General features: G+C 37.4%; 1 protein-coding gene across 4 annotated transcripts in view; it reads left to right on the top strand.

Moving 5' to 3' along the window:
* CAPRIN1 (cell cycle associated protein 1) overlaps nt 1-16,139 on the top strand; it is a 49,875-nt gene extending 33,736 nt beyond the window's left edge. For all 4 annotated transcript variants that reach the window (XM_035262341.3, XM_078340825.1, XM_078340824.1 and 1 more), the window contains 8 exons: nt 2,232-2,293; nt 2,999-3,109; nt 3,349-3,498; nt 4,989-5,139; nt 11,461-11,655; nt 12,201-12,301; nt 12,690-12,753; nt 14,289-16,139. In XM_035262341.3, coding sequence (XP_035118232.1) covers nt 2,232-2,293; nt 2,999-3,109; nt 3,349-3,498; nt 4,989-5,139; nt 11,461-11,655; nt 12,201-12,301; nt 12,690-12,753; nt 14,289-14,353 — 899 coding nt within the window. In that variant the 3' untranslated portion in view covers nt 14,354-16,139. The remainder of the gene's footprint in view (nt 1-2,231; nt 2,294-2,998; nt 3,110-3,348; nt 3,499-4,988; nt 5,140-11,460; nt 11,656-12,200; nt 12,302-12,689; nt 12,754-14,288) is intronic.
* The last annotated feature ends 588 nt before the right edge of the window (nt 16,140-16,727 follow it).

The following is a 16,727-nucleotide window of genomic DNA, read 5'->3' on the forward strand; positions in this document are numbered from 1 at the left end:
AAAATTAATTTTATTTTAATGACTGTTTAATTTTGACCCTTAGATCTTTTAATTTGATAAAAAGAATGTTATTCTTCCTATAATTTGAATTTAAAATGTAGTCTTGTAATTGTTTATTTTTAAACTTCTTATTGGCATGTAGACATAGAAAAATACACGGAAGTTTAATGATTTTTCATAAACTGAAAACACCTGCACCTAGATTAAGAAATGAAACATTACCAGTACCTCAGAAACCCAATCACTAGTTATCCTCGCCACGATGATAGTAACCACTTCCGTACTTCTGACCGTAATAGACCAGTTTTGCCTGTTTTTGTAACTTTTAACAAGTGAAATTTTGCTCGGCTTTTAAAATTTCAAAATTAATCTAGGAGTAAAAATAATAGAGGTGTCTGTCTTGAATGCTTATAGAATTCTGGGAGAATTTCTAGATTTTATTACCTTAAAAAATAATACACAGCAGTGAAGTGGGTAAGGGAATATGTAAGAGGCAAAGGGATGAGAGAAAACTATGAGACAGTTTCAGCCTCTTTTTGGACTTAACCATTATGTGAAGTAGTAGCACTAAATAAAATTGTTGTCTTCCATTGGGTTAAGTGGACCTTCTCTCCAGGTCTATTAGTGATTGTGAGTCATCTTGTTTTTTTTTTCCCAGAACACATCAATGTTAGTGGTACAAAAGTGGAACTAAATAAAATAACCTATTTAATGTTGCATGATCTTAAATATCATAAAAGAAGTTGCTAAGTAAAAGTGTGTTTAATGACAATTATTTGGTGTAAGGTACTTAGGATTTTTCTGAAGTAAAGGGAGCTCATATCTCACATTTCTACTTAGAGTTAGGAAACAACTCAAAGGTGAAGCCTGTAAGAAAGCCCTCATGGTTTTTAGTGTTCATTTTCTGAGTTCTCCTAAAGGAAGAGATTATGTCGTTTTTTCAGCTGGTAAATTGTATGAAAATCAGTACACATAGCACTGATGTGACCTGTAAGGCTATTTAGATATTTACATAATGCTAAGTCCTTTAGACTGTCCAGTGAAATGAGTGCTTTCTAAATGACTAACCAAAGATTCTGTAATTTTGATTATCTGTTTAATCATTGTTGGGAAGGGAGGTGAGAGAGTGATGGGAATTGTTAAGAAGATGCATGCTGAGTTGAATATAGGTGCTCAAAAAGAATGTATCTTAAATTTCCTTTTTCTATAGAAACATTTGAAATGAATTGAAAATTGGTAATGTTAAGATATGTTGAGCCAGGTAGCTCATGCCTGTAATCTCAGTGCTTTGGGAAGCTGAGGGTTAAAGATTACTTGAGCCCAGGAGTTTTGATACCACTGTGGGCAACATAGTGAGACCTCGCCTCTGCAAAAACTGTAAAAATTAGCAAAATATAAAAGTTAGCTTGGCAGGGTGGCCTGCACCTGTAGTCCTAGCTACTGAGTAGGCCAAGGTGGCAGGATTATTTGAGCCCAGAGTTTAAGGCTGCAGTTAGCTATGATGGCACCACTGCACTCCAGCCTGGGCAACACAGTGAGACCCTGCTTCCGAAGAAAGAAAAGATGAAAATGGAATACTATATATCTGAGGTCTGGAGTATGAATAATGCTACTTTATGATTACAGCTTTAAATGTTTTTCTCATGGTACTGATTATTTGTTAGTGCGTTCTTATGAACACTTTTAGAAAAAAGAGAGCAATTGTAAAAGTAAACTGTTAAATAATAATCACTGCTAGTAAAAGAGATGCTCACTTGAAAGCTAAAATTATATCTGCATTTCCCAATTTCATGATTGCTAAAAAGTATTTGTGGTTTGACTATAGAAATTTACCTTTAATTGCCAGGCATGGTGGTTCATCCCTGTAATCCCAGCACTTTGGGAGACTGAGATGGGCAGATTGCTTGAATCTAGGGAGTTTGAGACCAACCTGGGCAACATGGCGAAACCCTGTCTCTATTAAAAATATGAAAATTATTTGAGTGTGGTGGCACACACACCTGTAGTCCCATCTACTTGGAAGGCTGAGTTGGCAGGATCACTTGAGCCTGGGAGGCAGAGGTTGCAGTGAGCCAAGATCATGCCACTGCACTCCAGCCTTGGTGACAGAGCGAGACCCTGTCTCCCAACAAAAAAAAAAACACTGCCTTTAATAGTGCAATAAAAGGTATTTAGACGCTTCTCTAAAAATTTAATTTTGTATGACAAAAATTTTTTGGTCATCTTTGCAGTTCATTCTGAATCTAGACTTGCTCAGCCTAATCAAGTTCCTGTACAACCAGAAGCCACACAGGTAAGAGTAGCTATTTTTTCAGGGCTAGGTGAGTTAACTCATGCCTATAATCCTAGTACTTTAGGATGCTGAGATGGAAGGATCACTTGAGGTCAAGAATTCAAGACCAGCCTGGGCAATGTAGCGAGACATCATCCCTATTTTTAAAATACAATTTAAAAATATTTTTTCACTTTTGTTTTAATTAGTTCCTTGGTTACTTTCTTAGCTTATGAAAGAAAGGTATGAATTTCATCAGTGTTCAAGTGTTCTGTTGGAATTCAACAAATTCATTGTAGTAGATAGCTGTCAGCCTTTATTTCCATATTTAGGTTTATTTTTCTTTTGATGACTTTTTAAATTTTTCTTACATCTTGCATTTTAAATGATTTATTATAATGAAAAGCTTTTTTAATTTAGTACGGAGATTTCCAGAAGACATGGTTTAGACATAATTCTAAAATTTAGTGATTTTGCCATCTTAGAAGTACTTACGGAGGGCTTTTATAATTAGACTTGGGTTTATTTAATGTTGAGCTTCAAAAAATATGTTTTTTGCAATTTTTACATTTTATATTACACAAATTTAAAGAGAGATGGTAGTATTTCTGCCTTCTTTAGCAGTTGTATCTATTTCTTAGCGCTATGTGTCTTAGAGATAGCTTCTTTTTATAACAGTCAATTTTGTAAGCAGAAAGAAGGTTTGATTTCTTTACTTACGTCTAGGTTCCTTTGGTGTCATCCACAAGTGAGGGGTATACAGGATCTCAACCCTTGTACCAGCCTTCTCATGCCACAGAGCAACGACCACAGAAGGAACCAATTGATCAGATTCAGGCAAGTTCTGTTACCAGGCTGCATACATTTGATGAGGTACTTACTCATGAATTGGACAGAGGTACATTACCATTAATATAGTGATTCTTCTTGTTGGACCTACTTTGCTTTCATGAAATACTTGAGTTTGTTAATATACATAAGTTTGAGATTAATTTACCACTTTAGTACATCTATTCACTTTATGTTTGGTTAAGTTTAGTTTACCACTAAAGTACATCTATTCACTTTGTGTTTAGGCAACAATCTCTTTAAATACAGACCAGACTACAGCATCATCATCCCTTCCTGCTGCTTCTCAGCCTCAAGTATTTCAGGCTGGGACAAGCAAACCTTTACATAGCAGTGGAATCAATGTAAATGCAGCTCCATTCCAATCCATGCAAACGGTAAGCAAATTAACTACTATTAAGTGCCTAGTGTATAATGTAAATCATGCTAGATTTTCTTTTTTTATTATTATTATTATTTTTTTTGAGATGGAGTCTTCCTCTGTCGCCAGGCTGAAGCGCAGTGGCTCGATCTCAGCTCACTGCAACCTCCACCTCCTGGGTTCAAGCCATTCTCCTGTCTCAGCCTCCGGAGTAGCTGGGACTACAAGCATATGCTACCATGCCTGGCTAATTTTTCTATTTTTAGTAGAGACGGGGTTTTGCCATGTTGGCCAGGCTAGTCTTGAACTGACCAGGTGATTGCCCACCTTGGCCTCCCAAAGTACTTGAATTATAGGTGTGAGCCACAGCACTCAACCTCCTTTTTTAAAAAAATTTTATTCTCTTAGCTCATTTCATTTTGCACATTGATGGAATTTCAACAAAGGTCTTCATTTAGTTCTGCTTGAGTCTGCGTCTTTCATAATTGTAGGGTATATTTAATTGAACATAAACTGATTATTCCAGAGAGTAACTGATATTAACTGATATTCTAGAGATAAATTTTAGCCTTATAAGTGATGAATCGCATCATCTTATTTTGTAGTTTTACCCTTTTGATTTGATTAACAGAATTTTAAACATTGAGAGAAATAGACTAATATAACATCCACAAAATTGTTACCTAGATTTAATAGTTGCCTTATTTGCTTAATCTTTTATTTTACTGAAGTATTTTGAAGTAAATTTCAGATGTTATGCTTTATCCTGATTCTTCAGCAAGCACCTTTAGAGAATTTCTAGAAAATAATAATACAATAATCTGTGGGGCACAGGTAAATCAGTGCTCAGTGGAAAGTTCATACGATTAAATACTAAAATATTTAACCTTCGATTAAAATGAAAAAGCATTTAACCTAATTAAAGTTCACAGAATAAGTTTCTGTAAGTGATACTGCATTGGGAGTTTGTCTTATTGATTGATTGAGACAGAGTCTTGCTCTGTCGCTCAGGCCTGGAGTGTAATGGCATGATCTCGGGTCACTGCAATTGTATTTTAAGTAGAGACAGGGTTTCACCATGTTGGCCAGGCCAGTCTTGAAATTTTGGCCTCAGCAAAAGGCAAGATGATCTGCCTACCTCAGCCTCCCAAAGTGGCAGGATTCCTGGTGTGAGCCACTGCGCCCGGCCAGAGTTTATATTTTAAAGATTTCTCATCTATGTAAAAGCATTTCCAAGGCTGCTGATTTTATGTCCTTTTTTTTTTTTTTTAAATTCTCTACTTCCATTTCACAGCATGTTATTATACTCCCCTTTAAGTGCTATATGGTATATATGTCTTTTTCCACATTGAAGCACTTGAAGGGTTTTTTTGTGTGTGTGATGTTTTTGTGTTTGAGACTTCTGTGATGTCTATTTATGTCTGAGATAAAACCACCATTGAGTTTGGCCATGTTAAAAGCAGAGAATAAAAGGATGAACTAATCATTTACTTTATTTACTAACAGGTGTTCAATATGAATGCCCCAGTTCCTCCTGTTAATGAACCAGAAACTTTAAAACAGCAAAATCAGTACCAGGCCAGTTATAACCAGAGCTTTTCTAGTCAGCCTCACCAAGTAGAACAAACAGAGCTTCAGCAAGAACAGCTTCAAACAGGTACGAAATCCAGTGTCACCTCGTTGGCTCCTTGCTTTCCAGCACAGTTATTGACAGTGTTAGGACAGTGTAGACTTCAGAGTGGTGGTGTTAGAGTTTCTGTTTTAGTAGTAGACCACAGGAATTTTTCATTGCAGATCATGAGTTAAATTGAGTCTGTACTTGTATATGTGAATTATATGCAATTTTGGGAGGCTTTATACCCATTTCCTTTTGTCACTGAACTTACATAATATCTCTGCTGCATTGTGTAATTTATATGGAATTAAATTTGTTGCTTGAATTACCATAAACTACACTTTTTTTCTTGAGATGGGGTCTCACTCTGTCACCCAGGCTGGAGTGCAGTGCTGTGATACCGGCTCACTGCAACCTCTGCCTCCTGGGCACAAGCAATCCTCCCTACCTCAGCCTCCTGAATAGCTTGGGAATACATGCATGTGCCACCACGCCCAGCAAATTTTTTGTATTTTTGGTAGAGTTGGGGTTTCACCATGTTGCCCAGGCTTGTCTTGGAACTCCTGAGGTCATGTGGTCTGCCCACCTCAGCCTTCTGAAGTGCTGGAATTAAAGGCGTGAGCCATTGCATCTGGTGATAAACTATACTTTTAATTGTTAATTGATTGAAGGCTTCTAACATGATATTTGGCATTTAAGTCAGTTAGACAAAGTTAAGAAAAAACTCATGGTGGCTGCATTTCGTGGACTGGGTTGAAACATTAATCTATTTTGTCAAATAAGGTCATAATTTGGCTAGTTATCATACCTGTCACAATAGTAATGTAGGTAGAGACACTTTATTTAGTTGAGACAGGTTCTTACTTTGTTGCCCAGGCTGGAATGCAGTGATGCCAGCATAACTCACTGCAGCCTCAGAGTCCCGGACTCCATGATCCTCCTCCCTCAGCCTCCTAAGTAGTTGGGACTACAGGTGCTCACCACCTCCCTGACTTAATTTTTGTGTTTTTTTTTTTGTAGAGACAGGGTCTCCAGGAGCTCACTGTGTTGCCAGGCTGGTCTCCAACTCCTGGCCTCAAGCGAACTTACTGCCTCTGTCTCCCAGAGTGGTGGGATTATGGGCATGAACTACCTTGTCATCTAGCCCGATAGAGATTCTTTAGATTTTTTTTATTTTTAAGAAATGGGGTCTCTGTCTGTCTCCCAGGCTGGAGTGCAGTGGTATAATCCTGTACTGTAACCTCTTAACTCCAGGGCTCAAGTGATCTTCCCGTCTCATCCCCACAAGTAGCTGGGACTACAGCCTTTTCTCAAACTCAAGGCCTCAAGCAGTCCTCCCACCTCTACCTTCCAACACGCTGGGATTATAGGCATGAGCCACCATGCCCAGCCAGATTCTTTGTCTTCTTAGGTCTTTTAATGTCTTCTTGAGTTCTTTGGTTCTTTAATTATTTGGAATTTAATTGGACTCCCACAACAAACTAGCAATTTCTGCTGAAATCAGAGGAGTTCATACTTTAGTCAGCCTGATTTTAAAAAGTTGTAAAATTTTCTAATTATTCAATTTATTGCTAAACTTGGATCAGCATTATAGATTTTTCAGTAGTAAATTCTTACGTATCCTGTAGTATTCGGCATCACTAGTATGAAGCTTGAATCTTCCATGCTCTGATAGAAATTATAGAAATTGTCAGTTATACTATGCTCAGCTTCTCAATGATAAAAACTAGTGGCGTGATCACGGCTCACTGTAACCTCTGCCTCTGGGTTCAAGGGATCATCCTACCTCAGTCTCCCAAGTAGCTGGACCTGCAGGCATGTGCCATCACGCCTGGCTAATTCATTTTTTTGTGTTTCACCATATTGTCCAGGGCTAATCTCAAACTCCTGGTCTGGTTGTTCTGCCTGTCTCAGCCTCCCATAGCGCTGGGATTACAGGTGTGAGCCACCATACCTGGCCTGCCAGTTGTTTTAAAACTACTTCACTCCCATATACTCATAAGTTGGTTGTGGAGAAGGTATATTGGAACCTTTGGACATTGTGCTGATATTTTTTTTGTGGTTTTTTTTTTCAGATGGTGTGGTGAAATTAAAAGTAATCAGTCATTTGACTTGGTTACTTTTGCCCTTGTACCCATTGATTTGAAACTGTCTTGCCCTTGCATCCTGCTTGACTTTGCTAATTGTGAGGCACTTGAGCTAGATAACCTTGTTACCATTTCAAAATATACATTAATCATAAATAACTTTGATATTTATAGATATTTTCAATAAAAACATAAAATCAGCTCATATACCTTGCTTTTTAAAACACGTTCATACTACTACTATAATTTTAGGTAGCCATTACCTCCTGTCTGGAATATTGCAGTTGTCTCCTAACTTGACTCTAGCCCAGTCTGTTCTTAACACAGTAGCCAGAGTGATTTTTTTTTTTTTTTTTTTGAGACAGTTTCCCTCTTGTGCCCAGGTTGGAGTGCAAGGGCACAGTCTCATTTCACTGCAACCTCCACCTCCTGGGTTCAAGCAATTCTCCTGTCTCAGGCGAATCAAGGGTTCTCCTATCTCAGCCTCCCGAGCAGCTGGGATTACAGGCACTCGCCACCATGCCCAACTAATTTTTGTAATTTTAGTAGAGACGGGGTTTCACCACATTGGCCATGGTGGTCTCGAACTCCTGACCTCAGGTGATTCACCTGCCTCAGCCTCCCAAAGTGCTGGGATTACAGGTGTGAACCACTGCAGCCAGCCTAGAGTGATCATTTTAAAATACAAAGTCAGATGTCTCTCCTATTTGCAAATCTTCTAGTGGCTTCCCATTGCATTTAGAGAAGAAATCCAAAGTTCTTACTTTGGTTTACAAAATCCTCTATGATCTGGCCCCTGCCTTTATCTTGTTCTATATGCATTTTCTTCCTTATACTCACACCAGTCAGGTATGCAGCAAGTTCTCTTTATTCTCAGGGCCTTGATACTTTCCTTCTTGGCAAAAACTTTACCCCACTGATAAGTATATGGATTGCTTTTTCTGTTTTTTCTTTTTTTTTTTTTTTAATCATTTATTTTTAATGGAGAAATAGAAACTATAAATATATATATATATTTTTAATGGCATACAGCATGCTGTGTTGAAATGTGTGTACATTGTGGCCAGGCTTAACCGCTCGTACCTGTAATCCCAGCTACATTTGAGGTTGGGGTGGGAGGATTGCTTCAGACCAGGAGTTCGTGATGAAATAATATGTATACATTGTGGAATGGCTAAGTCAGCCTAATTGACATTTGTATTGTTACATACTTGCCTTTTTTTTAATGTGGTGTGAGCTCTTAAAAATCTACTCTCTACTTTCAAGAATACTATAATACATTGTTATTAACAAGAGCCATCATGTCATATAATAGATCTTTTAAATTTATGTCTCCTGTATTGTATTCCTTGCTTCTTGACTTCTTTCAAGTTTGTGCTTAAATATTGCCTCTCTTCATCACTTTTTCAAATATAGCTCACTTATTTGGTGCCTCATTTATCCTATTTTGTTTTTACTTGTATGTATACTTTATTCATTTATTATCTTCCATTAGAATAAAGCTTCAATTTAGGCAAGATCTATGTGTTGGTAAGGTGAACTATGTGTTGGTAAGGTATCCCTTGTGACTAGGACAGTATCTGGCATGTTGTAGGCACTCTGATTTTTTTTGAGAAGAGTTTTGCTCTTGCTTCCCAGGCCGTAGTACAATGGCACGATCTTGGCTCATCGCAGCTTCCGCCTCCCAGGTTCAAGCAATTCTCTTGCCTCAGTCTCTTGAGTAGCTGGGATTACAGGCATGCACCACTACGCCTAGCTAATTTTGTATTTTTAGTAGAAACAGGGTTTCTCCACGTTGGTCAGGTTGGTCTCAAACTCCTGACCTTAGATGATCCACTCACCTCGGCCTCCCAAAGGGCTGACAGGCATGAGCCACCATGCCTGGCCTTTCTTTGTTTGTTTTTTTTTTTTTGAGATTGAGTTTCACTCTTAGTGCTCAGGCGGGAGTGCAATGGCGCGATCTCACCACACTGCAACCTCTGCCTCCCAGGTTCAAGTGATTCTCCTGCCTCAGTCTCCCAAGTAGCTGGGATTACAGGTGTACACTACCATGCCTAGCTATATTTTTATGTTATTAGTAGAGACAGGGTTTTGCCACATTGAACAGACTGGTCTCGAACTCCTGGCCTCAGGTGATCTACCCGCCTCGGCCTTCCAAAGTTCTGGGATTACAACAGGTGTGAACTACTATGCTTGGCCTGATAGTTGTTGAACAAAGCATTTCAGTATGTCCCATCATTCTGGATATTTTGTTCTAATTTGAGTTCGTGTCTAATCAGGAACAACATGATAAAAGAATCTTTGGCTTTTTAAAATGGCCTATAAGTTTATACTTTACCAAAATTTAGGAATTTGGGTATTTTAAGATAAAATGAAGGCTGGGTTTGGTGGCTCATGCCTGTAATCCCAGCTTTTTGGAAGGCCTGCTTGCTACCAGGAGTTTGAGTCCAGCCTGGGCAACATAGAGCCCTACCTCTATAAAATAAATACAAAAATTAGCAGGGCGAGGTGGCAAATGCCTGTAGTCGTAGCCACTCAGGAGGCTGAGGCTGGAGGATCACTTTGAGCCTAGGAGTTCAAGGTTACAGTGAGCCATGATCACGTGACTGCACTCCAGCTTCAACAACACTGGGTGAGAGAGCTAGACCTTGTCTCAAAAGTAAAAATTAAATAAAATAAAGATCACTCTTAAGTTGTTCTACTGCAAGTTCCTTCCTTTCTTTCCTTTTCCTTTCCTTTTTTGAGACAGTGTCTGGCTCTGTCACCCAGGCTGGAGTGCGCTGGTGCCATCTCAGCTCACTGCAACCTCTGCCTCCCAGGTTCAAGCCATCCTCTCACCTCACCCTCCCAAGTAGCTGGGACCACAGTCATGCACCACCATGCCTTGCTATTTTTTGTACTTTTGTTGTTGAGATGCAGTCTCACTTTGTTGCCCAGCTGGTCTCCTCAAACTCTTTAGGTCAAGCAATCGGCTTGCCTCGGCCTCCCAAAGTGCTGGGATTACAGGTGTGAGCTACTGCATCCAGCCTTGCTATCAATTTCTTACAGTGAGATTTGATCAAAATTAATAAAAGTTGTTATTGATAAAAAGTGATTCTAATGCATACAAGTGAACCTTTTTAGATGGAAAATGTTATGTGTTCTTGTCATTCACTTATTTTAAATTATGAGATATAATATAAGGCAGTCTATATAAAAAGATGACACTGAATGATTTCGTTGGTTTATTAAATAGTTAAAGAGGAGCCATGACTCTCTTTTCCTTCTAGGTATTCCCTAGTGTTTTCATTGCAAAATAGGATTCTAACAACTATTAATGTATTTGGAGTTTCTTAAGGATGTAAAATAGGTCGGGTAAAGATTTTCAAGAGTCATAAAGCTGCTTTTCTCTCTCTCTGTCCCAAAAGGGGAAATTTGGGTTGGCCAACAGCTTCTGACCCTTGTTGTTAGTGTGTGGGCCTTCCTTTTTTCTGTTATCTTCCTCACCTCCCAAAGATACATTTAGCACCCTTTTTTTCTCCTCTTTGAATTATAACATTGTTTCTTAGTATTTAATTTTTGAAAGTTTCTAGATTCTAGAACTCCATTGTGGATGGAGCTTGTATATATGTTAGTGTGTACCTTCTAGAACCTTACCTTCAAGTGGGTTGAGTGCCATGATTTCTAAATTGGCCGTACTTGCCACTTAAAATACTTTGAATTGGAATTTGGCATTAAGGGCTATAAGCTGAAAGCCTCCTCTGATTAAGCTATGTAATTGATGGCATGTTCTACCATATAGCTGTTTAAATATGAGAGAGTTGTTTTGCTAAGTACCAAAGGTTATTTAAAAGAATAAGAAAACTTCTACCACTAAGGAGCTTTATAAAGAAAAGAAGTAATTAAATGGTACTAAATGGTAATTGTAATAAGTGTAAATCTTTCATTGTGGGTCTCGTGCTAAAAGGTAGATGCCTTTCAGGAGACGTTAATATAGCCTTTCATATAATTTATGTGGAAGCACTGTGCTTTCAAAGGTTTGGAATTGTGGTTGGAGAATTTTACCCCCATTAGATTAGTCTAAGGGTAGGAGAAAGGTAAGAGACTATTCATGTGTAGTTTTCTTTATTGGTGTATTTAAATTTAAGGATTAAACTTAAAGGAGACTATATAAGACACTTCTTAAACTAGAAAGTTCATGGGAGAACAAACAGTAATGAGCTATGTGTATACACACACACACACACTTGTCTGTGTACATACGTGTGATACTTTTTCTTTCTTTTTAAAATTATAGTGGTGGGCACTTACCATGGTTCCCCGGACCAGTCCCATCAAGTGACTGGTAACCACCAGCAGCCTCCTCAGCAGAACACTGGATTTCCACGTAGTAGTCAGCCCTATTACAATAGCCGTGGTGTGTCTCGTGGAGGTTCCCGTGGTGCTAGAGGCTTGATGAATGGATACCGGGGCCCTGCCAATGGATTCAGAGGTAAAAAATTAAAACAGGAAGTTCTAATAACCTTTTACTAGTTCACGTTATTTATTTGTAATATAGATCACACAGTTTTTTGGGAAGGATGTGTCTGTGTGCATTAGCCTCTTATGTACAATTTAAACAAAATATATTTTGGTACAATTGTTATAATTTGTTTATTTGTATATTTGGTATAATTTATTTAAATAACAAATCATGGGATTTTTGTTCATTTGGTTATGTTAATTTAATGTCTACCACTATCTCAGAGGATAAGTGTTTTCCACATTACCAGCCCTTGTGCGGATTGTTTATTATGTTTGTATGGGTGTGTGTGTGTGTGTTTACATGCATAGATGGGTTAAAAGTTTATCTTCTGAGGAACAGTTAGTACTTACAGAAATTTATAAACAGATTGGATCAAGATAGGAAATTGGAAATTAATTTGAATAACTAGCCTGGATTATAATGTTTTACTTTTTTCCCCATTTTCAATTAATAAGAAGGTAAAAGGTCCTTGTGAATAAGAAAATTATTTCTTTTCTTGTCCTAAATTTTAGGAGGATATGATGGTTACCGCCCTTCATTCTCTAACACTCCAAACAGTGGTTATACACAGTCTCAGTTCAGTGCTCCCCGGGATTACTCTGGCTATCAGCGGGTAGGTAAACCAGTACTAATATAAGCCTGAGCTAAATAACCAATGAAAGTGGCTTAGTGTAGTTGCTTAATGAACCTAAGTAACTAATTTGGGGCTAACTTTATGGTGTGTAAGATACTCTGTTGAAACAAAAGCTTTTTAGCATTCAATATAAGTACTCCTTCAGTAAAATCTGTTAAAGACAGTGATTTCCAAGAGCAGAGAAATATATTTCACTTAATGTTCTTGAGAATAGTAGAAGTACAATTACAAAATATGGTATAGCTGTGATAAACTGAAGTGTCTAAAAGATTTGAGGAAGATTTCTCTGTATTGTTAGACTGAAAGAATAGATGGGTAAGCATTTTTTAAAAAGTATCTTTTCAGTACTAACTAGCTTGTCTTTTAGGATGGATATCAGCAGAATTTCAAGCGAGGCTCTGGGCAGAGTGGACCACGGGGAGCCCCACGAGGTAATATTTTGTGGTGGTGATCCTAGCTCCTAAGTGGAGCTTCTGTTCTGGCCTTGGAAGAGCTGTTCATAGTCTGCATGTTAGGAATACATTTATCCTTTCCAGACTTGTTGCTAGGGATTAAATGAAATGCTCTGTTTCTAAAACTTAATCTTGGACCCAAATTTTAATTTTTGAATGACTTTCCCTGTTACTATATAAATTGTCTTGAAAACTAGAACATATTCTCTTCCTCAGAAAAAGTGTTTTTCCAACTGAAAATTATTTTTCAGGTCCTAAAACCTGCTAAATGTTTTTAGGAAGTACTTACTGAAACATTTTTGTAAGACATTTTTGGAATGAGATTGAACATTTATATAAATTTATTATTCCTCTTAATTTTTTGAAACATGCCTATTATATTTTAGGGCCAGACACCCTTTAATGGCCAGATAAGCCATAGTTCATAGTTAACATTTAGAGAACCATTTAGAAGTGATAGAACTAATGGAATTTGCAATGTCTTTTGGACTTCTATTAGTAATATAAATATCAAGTCTGACTTTTAAACAAAACTCCCAAATTCCTAACTTGTTGAACTGTATGTACTTAAAAAGGTTTGAAGAGTTTTTGTTTTTCTTTTCCTATTAGAAAACTACTTCCCATTTTGACAGGATGTTAGCCTATTTAACAGTTAGAGCTTGCATTTCATGTAGTCTGAAATTCTAAATGGTTCTCTGATTTGAGGAAGGTTAAACATCAAATAGGTTTCCTCTATTTATTGGCCGTAACATGTGTAAAATGTGTGTTAAGGAGGAATTACAAAGTACTTTGATTTAAATGCTAGTAGAAACTGGCCAGGCAAAAGGTACATTTTTCTAAAAATTAATGGATCACTTGGGAATTACTGACTTGACTAGAAGTATCAAAGGATATTTGCATGTGAATGTGGGTTATGTTCTTCTTTCCCACCTTGTAGCATATTTGATGAAAGTCGAGTTAACTGATAGCTAAAAATCTGTTTTAACAGCATGTAAAAAGTTATTTTATCTGTTAAAAGTCATTATACAATTTTGAATGTTATGTAGTCTTTTTAACAGTTTAGGTAATAAGGTCTGTTTTCATTCTGGTGCTTTTATTAATTTTGATAGTATAATGTTACTTACCACTGAAATGTAAGCTAGAGTGTACACTAGAATGTAAGCTCCATGAGAGCAGGTACCTTGTCTGTCTTCACTGCTGTATCTATTCCCAACGCCTGATGACAGTGCCTGGCACATAGTAGGCACTCAATAAATACTTGTTGAATGAATGAATGAATGAGTACTGGTGGAATACTCCATTAGCTCTACTCTTCTTTTAGCTAAGAGAACATGAGCAAATTTGCACATGACAACTTCCAGGACAGGGGAAACTTGAACACTGAAGAATTGACCTCTTAAGCCTAATAATGTGGTGACAGCTGCCCACATGCTTCTTACTTCAGATGAAAATCTGCTTGAAGGCAAAACAAATAATATTTGAAAGAAAAATCAAATGCCATTTTTGTCTTCTAGGTCGTGGAGGGCCCCCAAGACCCAACAGAGGGATGCCGCAAATGAACACTCAGCAAGTGAATTAATCTGATTCACAGGATTATGTTTAATCGCCAAAAACACACTGGCCAGTGTACCATAATATGTTACCAGAAGAGTTATTATCTATTTGTTCTCCCTTTCAGGAAACTTATTGTAAAGGGACTGTTTTCATCCCATAAAGACAGGACTACAATTGTCAGCTTTATATTACCTGGATATGGAAGGAAACTATTTTTACTCTGCATGTTCTGTCCTAAGCGTCATCTTGAGCCTTGCACATAATACTCAGATTCCTCACCCTTGCTTAGGAGTAAAACAATATACTTTACAGGGTGATAATAATCTCCATAGTTATTTGAAGTGGCTTGAAAAAGGCAAGATTGACTTTTTTGACATTGGATAAAATCTACAAATCAGCCCTCGAGTTATTCAGTGGTAACTGACAAACTAAAATATTTCCCTAGAAAGGAAGATGAAAGGAGTGGAGTGTGGTTTGGCAGAACAACTGCATTTCACAGCTTTTCCAGTAAAATTGGAGCACTGAACGTTTAGATGCATACCAGATTATGCACGGGTCCTAATCACACATCTAAGGCTGGCTACCAGCTTTGACACAGCACTGTTCATCTGGCCAAACAACTGTGGTTTGAAAACACATGTAAAATGCTTTTAACAGCTGATATTGTATAAGACAAAGCCAAGACGCAAAATTAGGCTTTGATTGGCACTTTTTGAAAAATATGCAACAAATATGGGATGTAATCTGGATGGCCGCTTCTGTACTTAATGTGAAATATTTAGATACCTTTTTGAATACTTAAGTTTCTTTGAGACAATGACTTTTGTAAGGATTGGTACTATTTATCATTCCTTATGACATGTACATTGTCTGTCACTAATCCTTGGATTTTGCTGTATTGTCACCTAAATTGGTACAGGTACTGATGAAAATCTCTAGTGGATAATCGTAACACTCTTGGTCACATGTTTTTCCTTCAGCTTGAAAGCTTTTTTTAAAAGGAAAAGATATCAAATGCCTGCTGCTACCACCCTTTTAAATGGCTATCTTTTGAAAGGCACCAGTATGTGTTTTAGATTGATTTCCCTGTTTCAGGGAAATGACAGATAGTAGTTTCAGTACTGATGGTATAAACAAAAGAAATAAAACATGTTTATAAAAGTTGTATCTTGAAACACTGGTGTTCAACAGCTAGCAGCTTATGTGATTCACCCCATGCCGCGTTAGTGTCACAAATTTTATGGTTATCTCCAGCAACATTTCTCTAGTACTTGCACATACCTTTTGTCTAATTTAACCTTAACTGAATTCTCCTTATCTCCTGGAGGCATTTATATACAAAGTGATGATTCCTTCCCTTAGATGCATAGGGAGAGTCTCTAAATTTGATGGAAATGGACACTTAAGTAGTAACTTAGCCTTATGTACTCTGTTGGAATTTGTGCTAGCAGTTTGAGCACTAGTTCTGTGTGCCTATGAACTTAATGCTGCTTATTGTCTCATTCTGACTTCATGGAGAATTAATCCCACCTTTAAGCAAAGGCTACTAAGTTAATGGTATTTTCTGTGCAAAAATTAAATTTTATTTTCAGCGTTTAGCCAAGGAATTTTTCCAGTAGGTGCTCAGCTATTTAAAAACAAAACTATTCTCAAACATTCATCATTAGACAACTGGAGTTTTGCTGGTTTTGTAACCTACCAAAATGGATAGGCTGTTGAACATTCCACATTCAAAAGTTTTGTAGGGTGGTGGGAAATGGGGTATCTTCAATGTTTATTTTAAAATAAAATAAAATAAGTTCTTGACTTTTCTCATGTGTGGTTGTGGTACATCATATTGGAAGGGTTAACCTGTTACTTTGGCAAATGAGTATATTTCTTTTGCTAGCACCTCCCCTTGCGTGCTTTAAATGACATCTGCCTGGGATGTACCACAACCATATGTTACCTGTATCTTAGGGGGAGGGATAAAACATTTGTGGTTCACTGGGTAATCCCTAGATGATGTATTCTTGCAATCCTATATAAAACTAAATTTGCTATCTGTGTAGAAAATAATTTCATGACATTTACAATCAGGATTGAACTAAGTTCTTTACATAGTGATCTCTATCAGTTCAGAGAAGGGATGGGGGAAAATGCCTTCTAGGTTTTGAACTTCTATGCATTAGTGCAGATGTTGTGAATGTGTAAAGGTGTTCATAGTTTGACTTCCTATGTATGTTTTTCAAAGAACTGTTTCATTTCTTTGAACTATTTTTCTATTTTTGGTTATTTTGCCATCACAGTTTCAATGTGTATCTTATGTCTCTACTCTCAAACCATATTTTTAAAGGGGTATCTCATTATGGGGCAGAGAACTTTTCAACAAGTCTTATTAAGATCTGAATCTTGGTTCT

This window comes from Callithrix jacchus, chromosome 10, assembly GCF_049354715.1.
Source record: "Callithrix jacchus isolate 240 chromosome 10, calJac240_pri, whole genome shotgun sequence".
NCBI classification, from domain to species: domain Eukaryota; kingdom Metazoa; phylum Chordata; class Mammalia; order Primates; family Cebidae; genus Callithrix; species Callithrix jacchus.